General features: G+C 48.4%; 2 protein-coding genes across 4 annotated transcripts in view; one reads left to right on the top strand and one right to left on the bottom strand.

Annotated features, from left to right (window-relative positions):
- The window catches only part of LOC114589663 (uncharacterized), a 305,430-nt gene that overhangs the window by 22,656 nt on the left and 265,997 nt on the right, over window positions 1-16,777 (top strand). The window contains exons 1-3 of one of the 3 annotated variants that reach the window (XM_077927824.1): window positions 8,382-8,466; window positions 9,425-9,507; window positions 14,036-14,162. In XM_077927824.1, the coding sequence (XP_077783950.1) occupies window positions 9,467-9,507; window positions 14,036-14,162 (168 nt within the window). In that variant the 5' untranslated portion in view covers window positions 8,382-8,466; window positions 9,425-9,466. Of the gene's footprint in view, window positions 1-8,381; window positions 8,467-9,424; window positions 9,508-14,035; window positions 14,163-16,777 lie in introns of those variants that run through there. The other 2 variants (XM_077927822.1, XM_077927825.1) reach the window with 2 other exon arrangements.
- LOC114595223 (uncharacterized) overlaps window positions 1-16,777 on the bottom strand; it is a 646,585-nt gene that overhangs the window by 518,893 nt on the left and 110,915 nt on the right. The window lies entirely within an intron of this gene.

Here is a 16,777-nt window from a genome sequence, read left to right as displayed (position 1 = left end):
GGTTACGTCTTGTGTGTTTGTCCATTCCAGGAACAGCATTCCTGACCCAGATTTTCACAGGAAGTCCCTAAGATTATTCCCCTTTCAAACAGGATACGTGAATCTAAGCCAGTAGGGTACTCCTCTCTGGCAGACGGGCAACCCCATCCCCAAAGCCCCTCCCTCCCCCACTTCCCCATGGGGGTCCCCCACACCACCCACTACTCATCAGGATGGCTTTGGCCGCCTCCTGCTTGGAGCCGTTCTGGGTTTGGAGCCCCCTGAGCTGAGCTGCCTGGCAGTTCTGGATCACCTCCAGCAGGTACAGCTGATCTTCCTCCAGCAGCTGAAAGGCAAAAGTCAGTCTGTCAGTTCCTCACGAAGGGAGGGCTTCTCCACATCCGAGAGTGCAGAGTGGGGGGCAAGGAGGGCAGGTCTGAGTCCCTGCTCTGGTTCTCCCTAATAATAATAATAATAATAATAATAATAATGATAATAATTTATTATTTGTACCCCACCCATCTGGCTGGGTTTCCCCAGCCACTCTGGGCGGCTTCCAACAAAGATGAAAGATACACTAAAATGTCACATATTAAAAACTTCCCTGAACAGGGCTGCCTTCAGATGTCTTCTGAATATCAGGTAGATGTTTATCGCTTTGACATCTGATGGGAGGGCGTTCCACAGGGTGGGCGCCACTACCGAGAAGGCCCTCTGCCTTGTTCCCTGTAACTTGGCTTCTCACAATGAGGGAACCGCCAGAAGGCCCTCGGCGCTGGAGCTCAGCGTCCGGGCAGAATGATGGGGGTGGAGACGCTCCTTCAGGTATACTGGACCGAGGCCGTTTAGGGCTTTAAAGGTCAGCACCAACACTTTGAATTGTGCTCGGAAACGTACTGGGAGCCAATGCAGGTCTTTCAAGACCAGTGTTATATGGTCTCGGCGGCCGCTCCCAGTCACCAGTCTAGCTGCCGCATTCTGGATTAGTTGTAGTTTCCGGGTCACCTTCAAAGGTAGCCCCACGTAGAGCGCATTGCAGTAGTCCAAGCGGGAGATAACCAGAGCATGTACCACTCTGGCGAGACAGTCTGCAGGCAGATAGGGTCTCACCCTACGTACCAGATGGAGCTGATAAACAGCTGCCCTGGACACAGATTTGACCTGTGCCTCCATGGACAGCTGTGAGTCCAAAATGACTCCCAGGCTGCGCACCTGGTCCTTCAGGGGCACCGTTACCCCATTCAGGACCAGGGAATCCTCCACACCTGCCCGCCTCCTGTCCCCCAAAAACAGTACTTCTGTCTTGTCAGGATTCAACCTCAATCTGTTAGCCGCCATCCATCCTCCAACCGCTTCCAGACACTCACACAGGACCTTCACCGCCTTCACTGGTTCTGATTTAAAAGAGAGGTAGAGCTGGGTATCATCCGCATACTGATGAACACCCAGCCCAAACCCCCTGATGATCTCTCCCAGTGGCTGCATGTAAATGTTGAAAAGCATGGGGGAGAGGACAGAACCCTGAGGCACCCCACAAGTGAGAGCCCAGGGGTCTGAACACTCATCCCCCACCACCACTTTCTGAACACGGGCCAGGAGGAAGGAGCAGAACCACTGTATGACAGTGCCCCCAGCTCCCAGCCCCTCAAGACGGTCCAGAAGGATGTTATGGTCGATGGTATCAAACGCCACTGAGAGATCCAGCAGAACTAGGAAACAGCTCTCACCTTTGTCCCTAGCCCACCGGAGATCATCAACCAGTGCGACCAAGGCAGTTTCAGTCCCATGATGAGGCCTGAATCCCGACTGGAAGGGATCCAAATGGTCCGCTTCTTCCAGGCGTGCCTGGAGTTGTTCAGCAACCACTCGCTCAGTTACCTTGCCCAAGAATGGATGATTTGAGACTGGGCGATAATTGGCCATCGTGGCCGCATCTAAAGATGGTTTTTTAAGAAGCGGTTTAATAACCGCCTCTTTCAGCAGGTCTGGGAAGGCTCCCTCACGGAGGGAAGCATTCACCACCTCACGAAGCCCATCACCCAGTCCTTCCCGGCTAGCTTTTATAAGCCAGGATGGGCAAGGATCAAGGAGACAAGTGGTTGGTTTCACTCATCCAAGCAGCCTGTCCACATCCTGGGGGGTAACAGACTGGATTTGATCCCACACAACTTGACTAGACAGGACTCTAGCACTCTCCCGCCCTGGCCCTGCTCCCACGGTGGAGTCTACTTCTTCCCGAATCTGAGCGATTTTATCTGCAAAAAACTTTGCAAAATCATTGCAGGAGAGCATGTGGCCCGTACTGGGCCGCGATGTCGCAGGTGGTTCCGCTAAATTGTGAACCACCTGAAAAAGTCTCCTGCTGCTGTTTTCTGCAGATGCAATAGAGGCAGCTATCGCCACTTGGTAGGCTCGATGTTGAGCTCTAACCTGTGTCCGCTCAGATTCGGAATGAGTTCTCCGCCACCGGCGCTCTAGCCGTCTCAACGATTGTTTCATTGCCCTCAGATCCGTGGAAAACCACAGGGCTGTCCGGGCTCCATGCAATCGGAGAGGGCGCTTCGGAGCCAAACAGTCAATAGCCCTGGTTAACTCCACATTCCAGCGGGCCACCAGGGAATCAGCTGAAAGGCCATCAACTTGGGATAAAGCATCCCCTATCACTCTCTGGAAGCCAATTGGATCCATTAAGTGGCGGGGGCGGACCATCCGAATCGGTCCCACCTCCCTGCAGAGGGGAAGGGTCACGGAGAAGTCCAGTTGCACCAGGAAGTGATCTGACCATGGCACTTCTTTCGTTTCGCTTTTACTTAGTGTCAGAACACCAACATCCATAGAGGTAAACACCAGGTCCAAGGCATGTCCGCGGCTATGGGTTGGGCCAGACTTATTCAGGGACAGCCCCATGGAGGCCATGCTTTCCACGAAGTCCTGAGCGGCCCCTTGTAAGGTCGTGTCGGCATGGATGTTAAAATCCCCTAGGACAACCAAGCTAGGTGTCTCCAGGAGAACATCCGCCACAACCTGAAGCAGCTCGGGCAGGGAATCCTTGGTGCAGCGGGGAGGTCGGTACACCAAAAGGAATCCTGTACTGCCCCTATTGCCCAACTTCCAGAACATGCACTCAGAAAGCTGGGTCTTCCCAATAGGACGCCTGGTGCAACTAATGACTTCCTAAAAATCACTGCAACTCCCCCCCCCCCCCCGCCCACGTGACCTGGGTTGCTGTGCGTAAGAGAAACCTGGTGGACAAGCAGCGACAAGGACAGGCCCATCTGCTTCATCCAACCAAGTCTCTGTTACACATGCCAGGTCAAGTCCTCCATCCATGATCAAGTCATGGATGTCAGTGGTCTTATGAATCATTGACCTGGCATTGAACAGCAACACTTTCAGGTCATGTGGGTATCCCTTGCTGATTCTAGTATCCATCCGGTCAGGACCAGACCCGGAGGCAGGGATAGTCCTCAGACAACGACTAAACCTGCCTCCTCTGTAATGACATGGTCTGGTCTTAGCGTAACTCCTCCTCCTACCCGTGATCACTGAGATCGGTTGTCTCAGTGCATCCCCCCCTGTGGAACATGCCCCAGCCATTTTGTTGGCTGCGACCCACTCCCCAGCAGCCCTGACCCCTTCCCTTAAGAACAAAAAAACACTTTAAAAAAACAAAAACAAATAAAACAATACGAACAAAAAACAATAAAAATTACAAAAACATAAAATCAAACAAATTCCCAGGCCCAATAAACATCCATCCCACCCCACCCCCCCAACATACAAAAAATACAAGAGAAATTTTTTAAAACATTTTAAAAGCACCTGATCCAAAACACCCACCCACCTCACTCACACACGAAAACAAAGATCACCACAGCCAATCACAAGCAAACAATCACACCCTAGGCCAACCCCAACCTCTCTCACCACCAAAGGAACACAAGTGAACAACACAAGCACGCTGACACCAAACTCTACATACATTAAACATAATAGAAACACCGCCACCCAATCCCACCCTTATCCATCTTCCCTCTCTCCACCCCCTTTCTCTTTTCTCTCCTTTTTTTATTTTTATTTTTATTTTCTTCTCCCCCTAATGCCTCAACAAATGAAACGGATTTGTAAAAATGTTACATGGGGAAAAATATATATGAGGCACTACACTTCTGTAAAACAAGAAAATCCTTAATAAAATATTAAAAAAAAAAAAAAAAAAAAAAAAAACATTTTAAAAGCACTCTGCACCCCTCCAGCAGTAACAGCAACTGTCCGCGTGAGGCCCGTCAGGCCCTGCCCTGGGCCAGGTGGTAAGTGGCAGGAAGGAGCAGGAGCCCCCAGACACTCACACAGGAGAGTCCTCCTCACCCCTGGGGGAGGGATGTGCAACCGCAGCACATCTGCAAAGAGAAGGACATGGGGACAGGTGAGTCCTCCCTGAGAACCTGGCAAGGCTATTCCAAGAGTTTTCTCCTGGGTTCCAAGTCCTACGGCAGGGAAGGAGGGACATCCCAAGCCTTGGAGGCTAATCCTGGCCTCCTTCACCAGAATGTGGCTCCCCAGGCTAACAAGATGGTCAATATCCGGTTCCACTCCACCCTTTTAAAATTAAAATAACAAAACGGATCGCAACTTTCAGAGCATGTAAACCACATGAGTGGAAAGACCCCTGCTCCACTCACAGAAATAGGACTATGCTTCCTTCTCCCACCCTTGAAGTAAACCTCTATGTAATGAAAGAGAATCGACCCAAGTCTGCCTTCCTCCGCCATCCTCAGCTTCGCTCTTCAAGCCAAAAGACAACACTTCCTGTAGTGATCAGGTGGGATTGCTATGAGGATTTATAACAAATATAGAGTAAGCCTTCTGTGTCAGCAATGAAAGCATTGCGTTGACTGGGTTTAAACTATTTTCATATGATTCTTGATCAATCCACTCCTCTGCATCCCTGTTCCATTTCTCTTTCTTCACAAGTCACGTACCCACTTAGACAGGCAGGCGTCCTGGGTCATCAAAGACAGTGGGCAGTTTCTTTGCTGTAGCTTTTCTGATATGTTAATCTTAGGCTGTTAATCTTAGGGCCAGGAAACAGGTCTCACATAAAGGTGATAATGATTGTTGTCCTCCTGGCCATCCTTCTTATCATATATATTGATTGTTTATGACCCATTTGGGCAGGGGTACAGACGTTTGGTCTGTAACACGTGGATCATCAGTCTGCATCTCATGTGTTCTGTGTTTTAAAGGTCTCTGAGATCTCTTGATGAAGGGAGGGAGATGCTCAGAGTCCAGCCAAGAGCTTCACCCCCAAAAGGATATCTGGGCATTGGCATAGCCAGGGGGGCAGCTGCCCCCCTTAATCCATTAAAAATAATAAGAATCTGAGGTTCTGCCAAGCGAGAGAGGGCTGAGCTGGAGGGACTCGGCTTGGCAAGGGTTAAAGGGAACTGAGCTGCCTTCCTAGAGAGGACAGGAAGCAAGGGGGGCAGGTCCTCCAGAGCCAAGGCCCCTCCCTCCCCAGTCCTTTCCTGCTTCTGTGTCTCTCCTGCAAGGGCTGCCTCGCTCTCCCCTCCTGGGATCTGGTGAGTCTCCTCTCTCTCTGGGATCTGGTGGGGGTCCCAGGGCTGCAGCAGGGGAGGATGCCTGGGGGGGGGCTGATCTGCTCATGCGGGGGGGGGGACCCCAAGTCAGGGAGGAGAGGGTCCTGCCAGGGAGGGGCCAGGTCTGCCACGCTCTCCTTCCTGCAGATCAGAGGATCCCAAACTCATTTGGCCCTCCGCCCCCCCCCCCTTCAGAAGAAATCTCCCTTCTTTAAACAAAGGAGTCCCTGGGACTTTAACTCTGTGTGACGTCGCTCAGCCTCATTGCACAACAGAGGAAATATGTGCAAATGGTTTTCCAAGACCAGACGAGGAGGTGGACTAGCCCCCCCCCCCGAAAAAAAATGTGTTAGAGAAAGGCGAGAGATAAAGAGAGGGATCCCAGCCCATAGTCTGGCTGCTGCATTGGGGACCAGTTTCCCAGTGTCTCCCAGGGCAGCTCCCCACGGAGGCCACTGCAGCAATCCCCTCGCACCCAGAGCAGGGCATCCCAGGACCACATCCTCTCTGTCCCAAAGGGATTGTTGCTGGCAAAGCAGCCAGAAATGGGCGCTGCTACTCACTGAGCCTCCAGGGACCTTGGCATCAATGGCTGTGTGTGTGAAGCTATCTACCTCTCTTTTAAATCAGAACGAGTGAAGGCGGTGAAGGTCCTTTGTGAGTGTCTGGAAGCGCTTGGAGGATGGATGGCGGCTAACAGATTGAGGTTGAATCCTGACAAGACAGAAGTACTGTTTTTGGGGGACAGGAGGTGAGCAGGTGTGGAGGATTCCCTGGTCCTGAATAGGGAAACTGTGCCCCTGAAGGACCAGGTGCGCAGCCTGGGAGTCATTTTGGACTCACAGCTGTCCATGGAGGCACAGGTTAACTCTGTGTCCAGGGCAGCTGTCTACCAGCTCCACCTGGTACGCAGGCTAAGACCCTACCTGCCCGCGGACTGTCTCACCAGAGTGGTGCATGCTCTAGTTATCTCACGCTTGGACTACTGCAACACGCTCTACGTGGGGCTACCTTTGAAGGTGACCCGGAAACTACAACTAATCCAGAATGCGGCAGCTAGACTGGTGACTGGGAGCAGCCACCGAGACCATATAACACTGGTCTTGAAAGACCTACATTGGCTCCCAGTACGTTTCCGAGCACAATTCAAAGTGTTGGTGCTGACCTTTAAAGCCCTAAATGGCCTCTGTCCAGTATATCTGAAGGAGCGTCTCCTCCCCCATCGTTCTGCCCGGACACTGAGGTCCAGCTCCGAGGGCCTTCTGGCGGTTCCCTCACTGCAAGAGGCCAAGTTACAGGGAACAAGGCAGAGGGCCTTCTCGGTAGTGGCGCCCGCCCTGTGGAACGCCCTCCCATCAGATCTCAAAGTGATAAACATCTACCTGACATTCAGAAGACATCTGAGGGCAGCCCTGTTCAGGGAAGTTTTTAATATGTGACATTTTAGTGTATCTTTCATCTTTGTTGGAAGCCGCCCAGAGTTGCTGGGGAAACCCAGCCAGATGGGTGGGGTACAAATAATAAATTATTATTATTATTATTATTATTACTAATACTAAATTACCCGCCTAAATTTCAAGGGAGGTGTCTTTGGCCTCATCCACTTGGCCCTCAGGGGTTGGCCAGATACATTCCTGGCCCTCAGAGCAAAGAAAAAGGGACCCCACCCCAGGAGTATGTCTTGAGAGCGGCAGAGAGTCCAAGTGCAAGAAAAGGAGACAGAAGCAGGGGAGTGGGGGTGGGGGGAGAACAACTCCTGAGGACCCCCAGGTGAGGACCCCCACTAGAGCCAAGCATCCATTATTCACAAGATACAAATGACTCCCTTGTCAGTCAGTTCTGACTTCATGCATTGATTGGAAGGCAGGAGAAACCAGGCTGATTCACCTCACATTAATCCGTTCAGTTGCCTCCACATTTTGCATTGCTAGAAGGCTAGAGACATATTTCTTCTCCTACTCTTCTTTCTCCCCAAAAAAGATAGCTCATGGACTGGAATGTGTAGCAGTCCAGCCCTAGTTCCCAGCAAGACGCATCCATGCTTGCTCAGGGAATCTTTTCTTCTACTGACCTACAAATTCTGTAACAGAACAATGTATTTGCTTTGTAGGATTTGCTAGAGCTTCTCATTCAGACAGACAGAACTTGGCAGAAGACCAAAAGGTTCCTTCCGATCTCTCAGAGGCTTCCTGAGAGCACAGATGGATGAGCAAGACTCAGCTGGCCCTGAAGCAGGAAGAGGCCATGACATCCAAACTGGGAGCAGTGGGGGGTTCTGGGAAAATTTTGTGCAGAAGATCCTGGGTGAGGAGGACACCCTCCGCTCAAAGATGCAGAGCCAGCAGTTGAGGCGGTTCTGCTTCCAGGAGGACAAAGGACCCCGAGAGGTTTGCAGCCGACTCTACCACCTTGGCCGTCAGTGGCTGAAGCCAGAAAGGCACACGAAAGCTGAGATGCTGGACCTGGTGATCTTGGAGCAGTTCCTGGCTGTCCTTCCACCGGAGATGGAGAGCTGGGTGAGGGAATGCGGAGCGGAGACCAGTTCCCAGGCGGTGGCCCTGGCTGAAGGTTTCCTCCTGAGTCAGGCAGAGGAGAGAAAGCAGGTGAGAGAGACTTTCCTCTGGATACTCCCAAGGGGCTCCAAACAGGATGGAGAACATCCCATAATGGTCTGCTGATGGCCCATCCTTTTTCTGGGAAAGCATCCATGGAATGAGATGTAACAGCCTGAATAATTTTGTCTTTGTCATTCTTTTACTAATATTTCTCCCCATTCTCTGTTTTGAATCCTTGTTTCTTTTTCAGGGAACGGATGTCTTTGCAGAAATGGACCTGGATTCCTGTGAGGCAGAGAGGCCTCCGTTGGACACCAGAGAGAGGCCACTGGGTAAGGAGGAAGGTGGTTTTTCTCCACTGGTGTCATTCTGTTGGTTTTCCAACTCATCTGAGGGGTTTTTGTCACGGCTAAAAATTGGCAGCTGTTTCTTTAATGCTTAAAAAGCTGGGTCAGCATGAGTCAGCGGCCTGCACCAGGTTGTATATATAGAGTGAGAAATGTTAGTTTGGTTTGGGTTGGTTGGTTGGTTGGTGAAAGCTGGTAGTGTTGATGTGTGTACAGTTGGTCAGTTGCTTTAGTGTACAGTTGGTCAGTCACTTTTGCAGAAAGGCTTTTAAGAATAAAAGCAGAAAGTACTCTGCAAGGATACTCTTCTTGTGGACTCTTTTATGCCAACAAGGGTCTGAGGCAACAAAGGGAGTCAGAACCCCCCCCCCCCCTTTTTTTTTACAAACACTGACAGGTTATGGGCCCAGTGTTTCTGAGCTTGTGCAGAGTGCAAAACGACTGACAGCATCTGAGCAGGGAGCTGGTGAGTCCTGGTGGTGTATGGAGCCAGTGGCTGTGCGTTGGAGCAGTTGGTGGCAAGCTGTAACTGTCTGCAGTGACGCTGGGGCAGCTAGGATCTGAGGATCAGGAAAGCACTCAGCATCGGCTACTGGAACAGTCTGAACTCCTAGAGGACCACAGTAGGCGACTCACAGAGCAGCTACACCAGTACTCTGCAAGGATACTCTTCTCGTGGACTCTTTTATGCCAACAGAACCTTTTTTTTTATACAAACACTGATATTCTTTTCATCTTCTTTTGCGGGGAGACAGTTGGGAACAAGGGTCCAAAGGAGGGGAGATGGGTTTTTGCACATCTAACATATGAAATGGGCACAAACATCCAAATGCTTTCAGCAGGTAAGGCTTTCTGAAAGGCCATCTGTAGTTAGAGATGCCCTGTTTCCCCTGTGAGAGAAGCAGGCACTCCTGGCGTCCTGTTTACATTTTTTCTCTTGCAGGTGACAGAATGATGCCAGCAAAACCTCCTGATCCGCCTTTTCATGGGGGCAGAAGGGAAGCAGCGGCTGTGGAACCAGATCAGGTCAGGGGAAGGTGCCTTGTGGGGACAGAGGCCGAGGGATGGAGGAATATCATGGACTGGTTGGGCACAGAGGAATGGTGGGAGGAAGCAGCCGGGGAACCAGGAAGGAAAGATGGCTCAGAGCCCAAGAAGTTGAGGTGGAAGAAGGATGAGTGATCAGAGGCAGAAGCCTGGGAAGAGGAGGTGTCAGAAGCTAAAGGGGGAACAGGGCTTAGTGAGCTGGGAGACTCTGTGGCAGAATGCAGTGCAGAATCAGAGGCAGAAGAGGAAGGAGGCGAGTGGGAGAGGAAAGTCGAGAGGCAGAGGTGAGTCAGGAGAAGGAGGAGCCATCGGTGGCTCCCTCTCCTTCTGCCAGAAGCCACCCTCCCTGCTTGTCTCTCAGAGCCAGGAAACCCCCTGCGTTGCAGGAATCTCTGCTAGATTATGAAAATTTACAGACCCTCTGGGAATGAGCTGCTGTTCTCATGAGGCCCGAAACTCAGCCAAGTCTGTGAATATCGTGTTCTTGCTAAGAAAGTGTGAACTCCAGCTGTGTACTGTGGGATTTCCTACCCATAGAACTCTGACACCAGCCTTCTGAATTTCGCCAGTAGGATTCATCTGTAGTTGCAGTTTTCATGGAATCCTGGAGTTGAAAGGGACCCCAAGGGTCATCAAGTCCAACCCCCTGCGTTGCTAGATCATCCAAGACAGATGGCCATCCAAAATTGTTGTTGTTGTTTAGTTGTTTAGTCGTGTCCGACTCTTCGTGACCCCATGGACCAGAGCACGCCAGGCACTCCTGTCTTCCACTGCCTCCCACAGTTTGGTCAGACTCATGTTTGTAGCTTCGAGAACACTGTCCAACCATCTCATTCTCTGTCGTCCCCTTCTCCTTGTACCCTCCATCTTTCCCAACAACGGGGTCTTTTCCAGGGAGTCTTCTCTTCTCATGAGGTGGCCAAAGTATTGGAGCCTCAACTTCACCATCTGTCCTTCCGGTGAGCACTCAGGGCTGATTTCCTTAAGAATGGATACGTTTGATCTTCTTGCAGTCCATGGGACTCTCAAGAGTCTCCTCCAGCACCATAACTCAAAAGCATCAATTCTTTGGCGATCAGCCTTCTTTATGGTCCGGCTCTCACTTCCATACATCACTACTGGGAAGACTGTGGCTTTAACTCTACGGACCTTTGTTGGTAAGGTGATGTCTCTGCTTTTTAAGATGCTGTCTAGGTATGCCATCACCTTTCTCCCAAGGAGCAGGCGTCTTTTAATTTTGTGACTGCTGTCACCATCTGCAGTGATCATGGAGCCCAAGAAAGTAAAAGCTCTTACTGCTTCCATTTCTTCCCCTTCTATTTGCCAGGAGGTGATGGGACCAGTGGCCATGATATTCGCTTTTCTGATGTTGACCTTCAGACCATATTTTGTGCTCTCCTCTTTCACCCTCATTAAAAGGTTCTTTAATTCCTCCTCACTTTCTGCCATCAAGGTTGTGTCATCTGTATATCTGAGGTTGTTGATATTTCTTCCGGCGATCTTAATTCCGGCTTGGGATTCATCCAGCCCAGCCTTTCGCATGATGAATTCTGCATATAAGTTAAATAAGCAGGGAGACAATATACACCCTTGCCGTACTCCTTTCCCAATTTGGAACCAATCAGTTGTTCCATATCCAGTTCTAACTGTAGCTTCTTGTCCCACGTAGAGATTTCTCAGGAGACAGATGAGGTGATCAGGCACTCCCATTTCTTTAAGAACTTGCCATAGTTTGCTGTGGTCGACACAGTCAAAGGCTTTTGCATAGTCAATGAAGCAGAAGTAGATGTCTTTCTGGAACTCTCTAGCTTTCTCCATAATCCAGCGCATGTTTGCAATTTGGTCTCTGGTTCCTCTGCCTCTTCTAAATCCAGCTTGCACTTCTGGGAGTTCTCGGTCCACATACTGCTTGAGCCTGCCTTGTAGAATTTTAAGCATAACCTTGCTAGCGTGTGAAATGAGTGCAATTGTGCGGTAGTTGGAGCATTCTTTGGCACTGCCCTTCTTTGGGATTGGGATGTAGACTGATCTTCTGCAATCCTCTGGCCACTGCTGAGTTTTCCAAATTTGCTGGCATATGGAGCGTAGCACCTTAACAGCAACATCTTTTAAAAATTTAAATAGTTCAGCTGGAATATCATCACTTCCACTGGCCTTGTTATTAGCAGTGCTTTCTAAGGCCCATTTGACTTCACTCTTCAGGATGTCTGGCTCAAGATCAGCAACCACACTACCTGGGGTATACGAGACATCCATTTCTTTCTGGTATAGTTCCTCTGTGTATTCTTGCCACCTCTTCTTGATGTCTTCTGCTTCTGTTAGGTCCTTACCACTTTTGTGTTTTATTATGGTAATCTTTGTACGAAATGTTCCTTTCATATCTCCAATTTTCTTGAACAGATCTCTGGTTTTTCCCGTTCTATTGTTTTCCTCTATTTCTTTGCATTGCTCGTTTAAGAAGGCCTTCTTGTTTCTCCTTGCTGTTCTTTGGAAATCTGCATTCAGTTTCCTGTATCTTTCACAATCTCCCTCGCATTTTGCTTGCCTTCTCTCCCCCGCTATTTGTAAGGCCTCGTTGGACAGCCACTTTGCTTTCTTGCATTTACTTTTCATTGGGATGGTTTTAGTTGCTGCCTCTTGTATAATGTTACGAGCCTCCATCCATAGTTCTTCAGGCACTCTATCCACCAAATCTAAATCCTTAAACCTGTTCCTCAATTCCACTATGTATTCATAAGGGATTTGGGATTTGATTTAGATTGTATCTTACCGGCCCAGTGGTTTTTCCTACTTCCTTCAGTTTAAGCTTGAATTTTGCTATAAGAAGCTGATGATCTGAGCCACAGTCAGCTCCAGGTCTTGTTTTTGCTGACTGTATAGAGCTTCTCCATCTTTGGCTGCAGAGAATATAATCAATCTGATTTTGATGCTGCCCATCTGGTGATGTCCATGTGTAGAGTCGTCTGTTGTGTTGTTGGAAAAGAGTGTTTGTGATGACCAGCTTGTTCTCTTGGCAGAACTCTATTAGCCTTTGCCCTGCTTCGTTTTGAACTCCAAGGCCAAACTTGCCAGTTGTTCCTTTTATCTCTTGCCTCCCTACCTTAGCATTCCAATCCCCTATAATGAGAAGAACATCTTTCTTTGGTATCACTTCTATAAGATGTTGTAAGTCTTCATAGAACTGGTCAATTTCAGTTTCTTCAGCACCAGTAGTTGGTGCATAAACTTGGATTACTGTGATGTTAAAAGGTCTGCCTTGTATTCGTATCGAGATCATTCTATCATTTTTGAGATTGCATCCTAGTACAGCTTTTGCCACTCTTTTGTTGACTCTAAGGGCCACTCCATTTCTTTTACAGGATTCTTGCCCACAGTAGTAGATGTGATGGTCATCCGAACTGAATTCGCCCATTCCCATCCATTTTAGTTCACTGATGCCCAGGATGTCAATATTTATTCTTGCCATCTCATTTTTGACCACATCCAACTTACCAAGGTTCATGGTTCTTACATTCCAGGTTCCTATGCAATATTTTCCTTTACAGCATTGGACTTTCCTTTCGCTTCCAGGCATATCCGCAACTGAGCGTCCTTTCGGCTTTGGCCCAGCCGCTTCATCAGCTCTGAATCTACTTGTACTTGTCCTCCGCTCTTCCTCAGTAGCATGTTGGACGCCTTCCGACCTGAGGGGCTCATCTTCCAGCGTCATAACTTTTATATGCCTGTTGTCTTTGTCCATGGAGTTTTCTTGGCAGGGATACTGGAGTGGCTTACCGGTTCCTGCTCCAGGTGGATCACGTTTGGTCAAAACTCTCCACTATGACCTGTCCATCTTGGGTGGCCCTGCACCGCATAGCTCATAGCTTTTCTGAGTTATTCAAGCCCCTTCGCCATGGCAAGGCAGTGATCCATGAAGGGGGCCATCCAAAATAGGCTTATCTTATTTCTAGACTGATCACTGAATGCAAAAATTGGTTTCTAAGCAGTGGACAAATGAGAACAAATAGTGGCCTGGATTCACCTAACCAGCGCCATCCGCTGGAAAATGGAGCCTGCCCCCATTCCTCCCCTCCCCCTCTCCATGCCCCCATGAACCCCTTGAATTTGGCCCTAGGGCATTGGGAGGTAACCTCCCCAGAACAACTCACGAGGAGAGGAGAAAGTGGATCCTTCCATCGGGGAAACTGGAATGCTTGCGTAGGCAGAGTGACTTGAAAACCACAAGGTGGAGTACCACCTATTTGCACAAAGACGGATACCCATAATTAAAAGGCAGAATAAAATAAGCATCCATAAATAAAATGTGCAGCTAGCAATCCTATTGAAACAACACCGCAACCCAGCCAGATGGGCGGGGGTATAAATAAATTATTATTATTTTTTATTATTATTATTATTATTATTATTATTATTATTATTATTATTTACAGGAAGGAAACAACAGAGCATTGTGTAGCAGATCATATTTCTGCTGTCTCAGAGGAGGACATTTCCCTTTTTCTTTTAGGGTCCAGTCTGCTTTGAAGATGTCACCATTCGTTTCACGGACGAGGAGTGGGCGTTCCTGGATCCTGACCAAAGAGCTCTGCATAAGGACGTCATGGAGGAGACTCGTGGGATCGTGGCCTCTCTTGGTAAGGCTCCCTGTGGGATCATCATATCAGCCTGGAAATTCAAAACATACCTCTCTTTCACAGAGCTCAACAGCACCCCCTATAACACCTGGGAACCTAAAACCCCAACAATAAACAGTAACTTACAGTTTTTTCTTTGAACAATCTTCCTCAAATGATTCCTTTTTCTACCACGATCAGGCTGGTCTGAACTGCCCAGGCCATCTTCAATTTCAGCTTCAGAATTGTTAGGAAAGATAAGTTGTGAGCTTTAGAGCTTACAGGGTTAACAGCTCAGAGTGTCCTGCATCTGGGGAGGAGCTTTCATAACAACCGGGAAAGCTGTTTCTTCGTTCTTTCTGACTTTCGTTTTCTGCTGAGACATGGAAGACGCAACGTCTGCATCTTCCGATGGTTTATCTTGCTGTACATACAATAAAGCTTTCTAATTTAGAGGAACAGCAGTGTATTGGACTCTGAGTTCTGCAAGCTCACACACACAAGCAGCACTCGCTGTGCCGCTCTGCTACAAGTCCAGGAAATGTGGAGCTTCAGGTATTCTGTTTTTGTTTTTGCTCCTGTCAGTCTTGGGTTGACCAAAGAAACGACTGACAATGGAGATGGAGGGGATGCCATGACTGGGCCAAACAAAATTCATCCCAGAGAGCTGTGGAAACGTACCGGACACCACCTACGTAGCTTCAGGTTTTCTGGTTTTGTATTTGCTCCTGTCAGTCTTGGGTTGATCAAAAACATTAGGAAGAACTTCCTGACAGTAAGAGCTGTTCGACAGTGGAATTTGCTGCCAAGGAGTGTGGTGGAGTCTCCTTCTTTGGAGGTCTTTAAGCATAGGCTTGATAACCATATGTCAGGAGTGCTCTGATGGTGTTTCCTGCTTGGCAGGGGGTTGGACTCGATGGCCCTTGTGGTCTCTTCCAACTCTATGATTCTATGAAAGAAATGACTGACAATGGAGATGGAGGGGATGCCATGGTTGGGCCAAACAAAATTCATCCCAGAGAAGAGCTAGACTTATTGAATCTCAGGTAGTAGTAGCAGTGATGATGATGATGATGATGATGATGATGATGATGAAGATGGTTTACAAACTTAATCTTTTCCAGAACAGGACTGTTCTTAAATCAATGTAACACTGTAGTAGAATCATAGAATCATAGAGTTGGAAGAGACCACAAGGGCCATCGAGTACAACCCACTGCCAAGCAGGAAACACCATCAGAGCACTCCTGACATATGGTTGTCAAGCCTCTGCTTAAAGACCTCCAAAGAAGGAGACTCCACCACACTCCTTGGCAGCAAATTCCACTGTCAAACAGCTCTTACTGTCAGGAAGTTCTTCCTAATGTTTAGGTGGAATCTTCTTTCTTGTAGTTTGGATCCATTGCTCCGTGTCCGCTTCTCTGGAGCAGCAGAAAACAACCTTTCTCCCTCCTCTATGTGACATCCTTTTATATATTTGAACATGGCTATCATATCACCCCTTAACCTACTCTTCTCCAGGCTAAACATGGCCAGCTCCCTTAGCCGTTCCTCATAAGGCATCGTTTCCAGGCCTTTGACCATTTTGGTTGCCCTCCTCTGGACACGTTCCAGTTTGTCAGTGTCCTTCTTGAATTGTGGTGCCCAGAACTGGACACAGTACTCCAGGTGAGGTCTGACCAGAGCAGAATACAGTGGTATTATTACTTCCCTTGATCTAGATGCTATACTCCTATTGATGCAGCCCAGAATTGCATTGGCTTTTTTAGCTGCCGCGTCACACTGTTGGCTCATGTCAAGTTTGTGGTCAACCAAGACTCCTAGATCCTTTTCACATGTACTGCTCTCAAGCCAGGTGTCACCCATCTTGTATTTGTGCCTCTCATTTTTTTTTGCCCAAGTGCAATACTTTACATTTCTCCCTTTTAAAATTCATCTTGTTTGTTTTGGCCCAGTTCTCTAATCTGTCAAGGTCGTTTTGAAGTGTGATCCTGTCCTCTAGGGTGTTAGCCACCCGTCCCAGTTTGGTGTCATCTGCAAATTTGATCAGGATGCCCTTGAGTCCATCATCCAAGTCGTTGATAAAGATGTTGAATAAGACCGGGCCCAAGACAGAACCCTGTGGCACCCCACTAGTCACTCTTCTCCAGGATGAAGAGGAACCATTGATGAGCACTCTTTGGGTTCGGTCAGTCAGCCAGTTACAAATCCAAGCCAGTTACAAATCCAAATAATAATATTTTTTATTTATACGCTGCCCATTTGGCTGGGTTGCCCAAGCCACTCTGGGCGGATTCCAACACATATATAAACATGAAACATAAATAATAGTCTGATCCCATATAAATAGAACATTAACTTTAAAGTGAACTTCTCCTAGTAGCCAAAATTGTGGAAACCTTTTGTGAAAAGTGTATTTCTGAGGTTTGATGGCTCATAACACCACTTTTGTGTGGAGTAATACCATAAAATTATATATCAATGAAGGATAATCTAATGAAGAATGTAATGAAAGAACTTTTATGAAGGAGTATTTATGAGAACAGCAGTCATACCCATTGGCAACCTTTAGCTTTAATTACGGCCTTACAATGCCTTCCCATGATATGAACCAAGTTTTTAGTACTGCAGCTGTA

The sequence above is a fragment of the Podarcis muralis genome, chromosome 4, assembly GCF_964188315.1.
Source record: "Podarcis muralis chromosome 4, rPodMur119.hap1.1, whole genome shotgun sequence".
Lineage (NCBI taxonomy): Eukaryota > Metazoa > Chordata > Lepidosauria > Squamata > Lacertidae > Podarcis > Podarcis muralis.
Note: the sequence above shows the minus strand (reverse complement) of the source record. Positions and strands in the feature narration are given on the sequence as shown.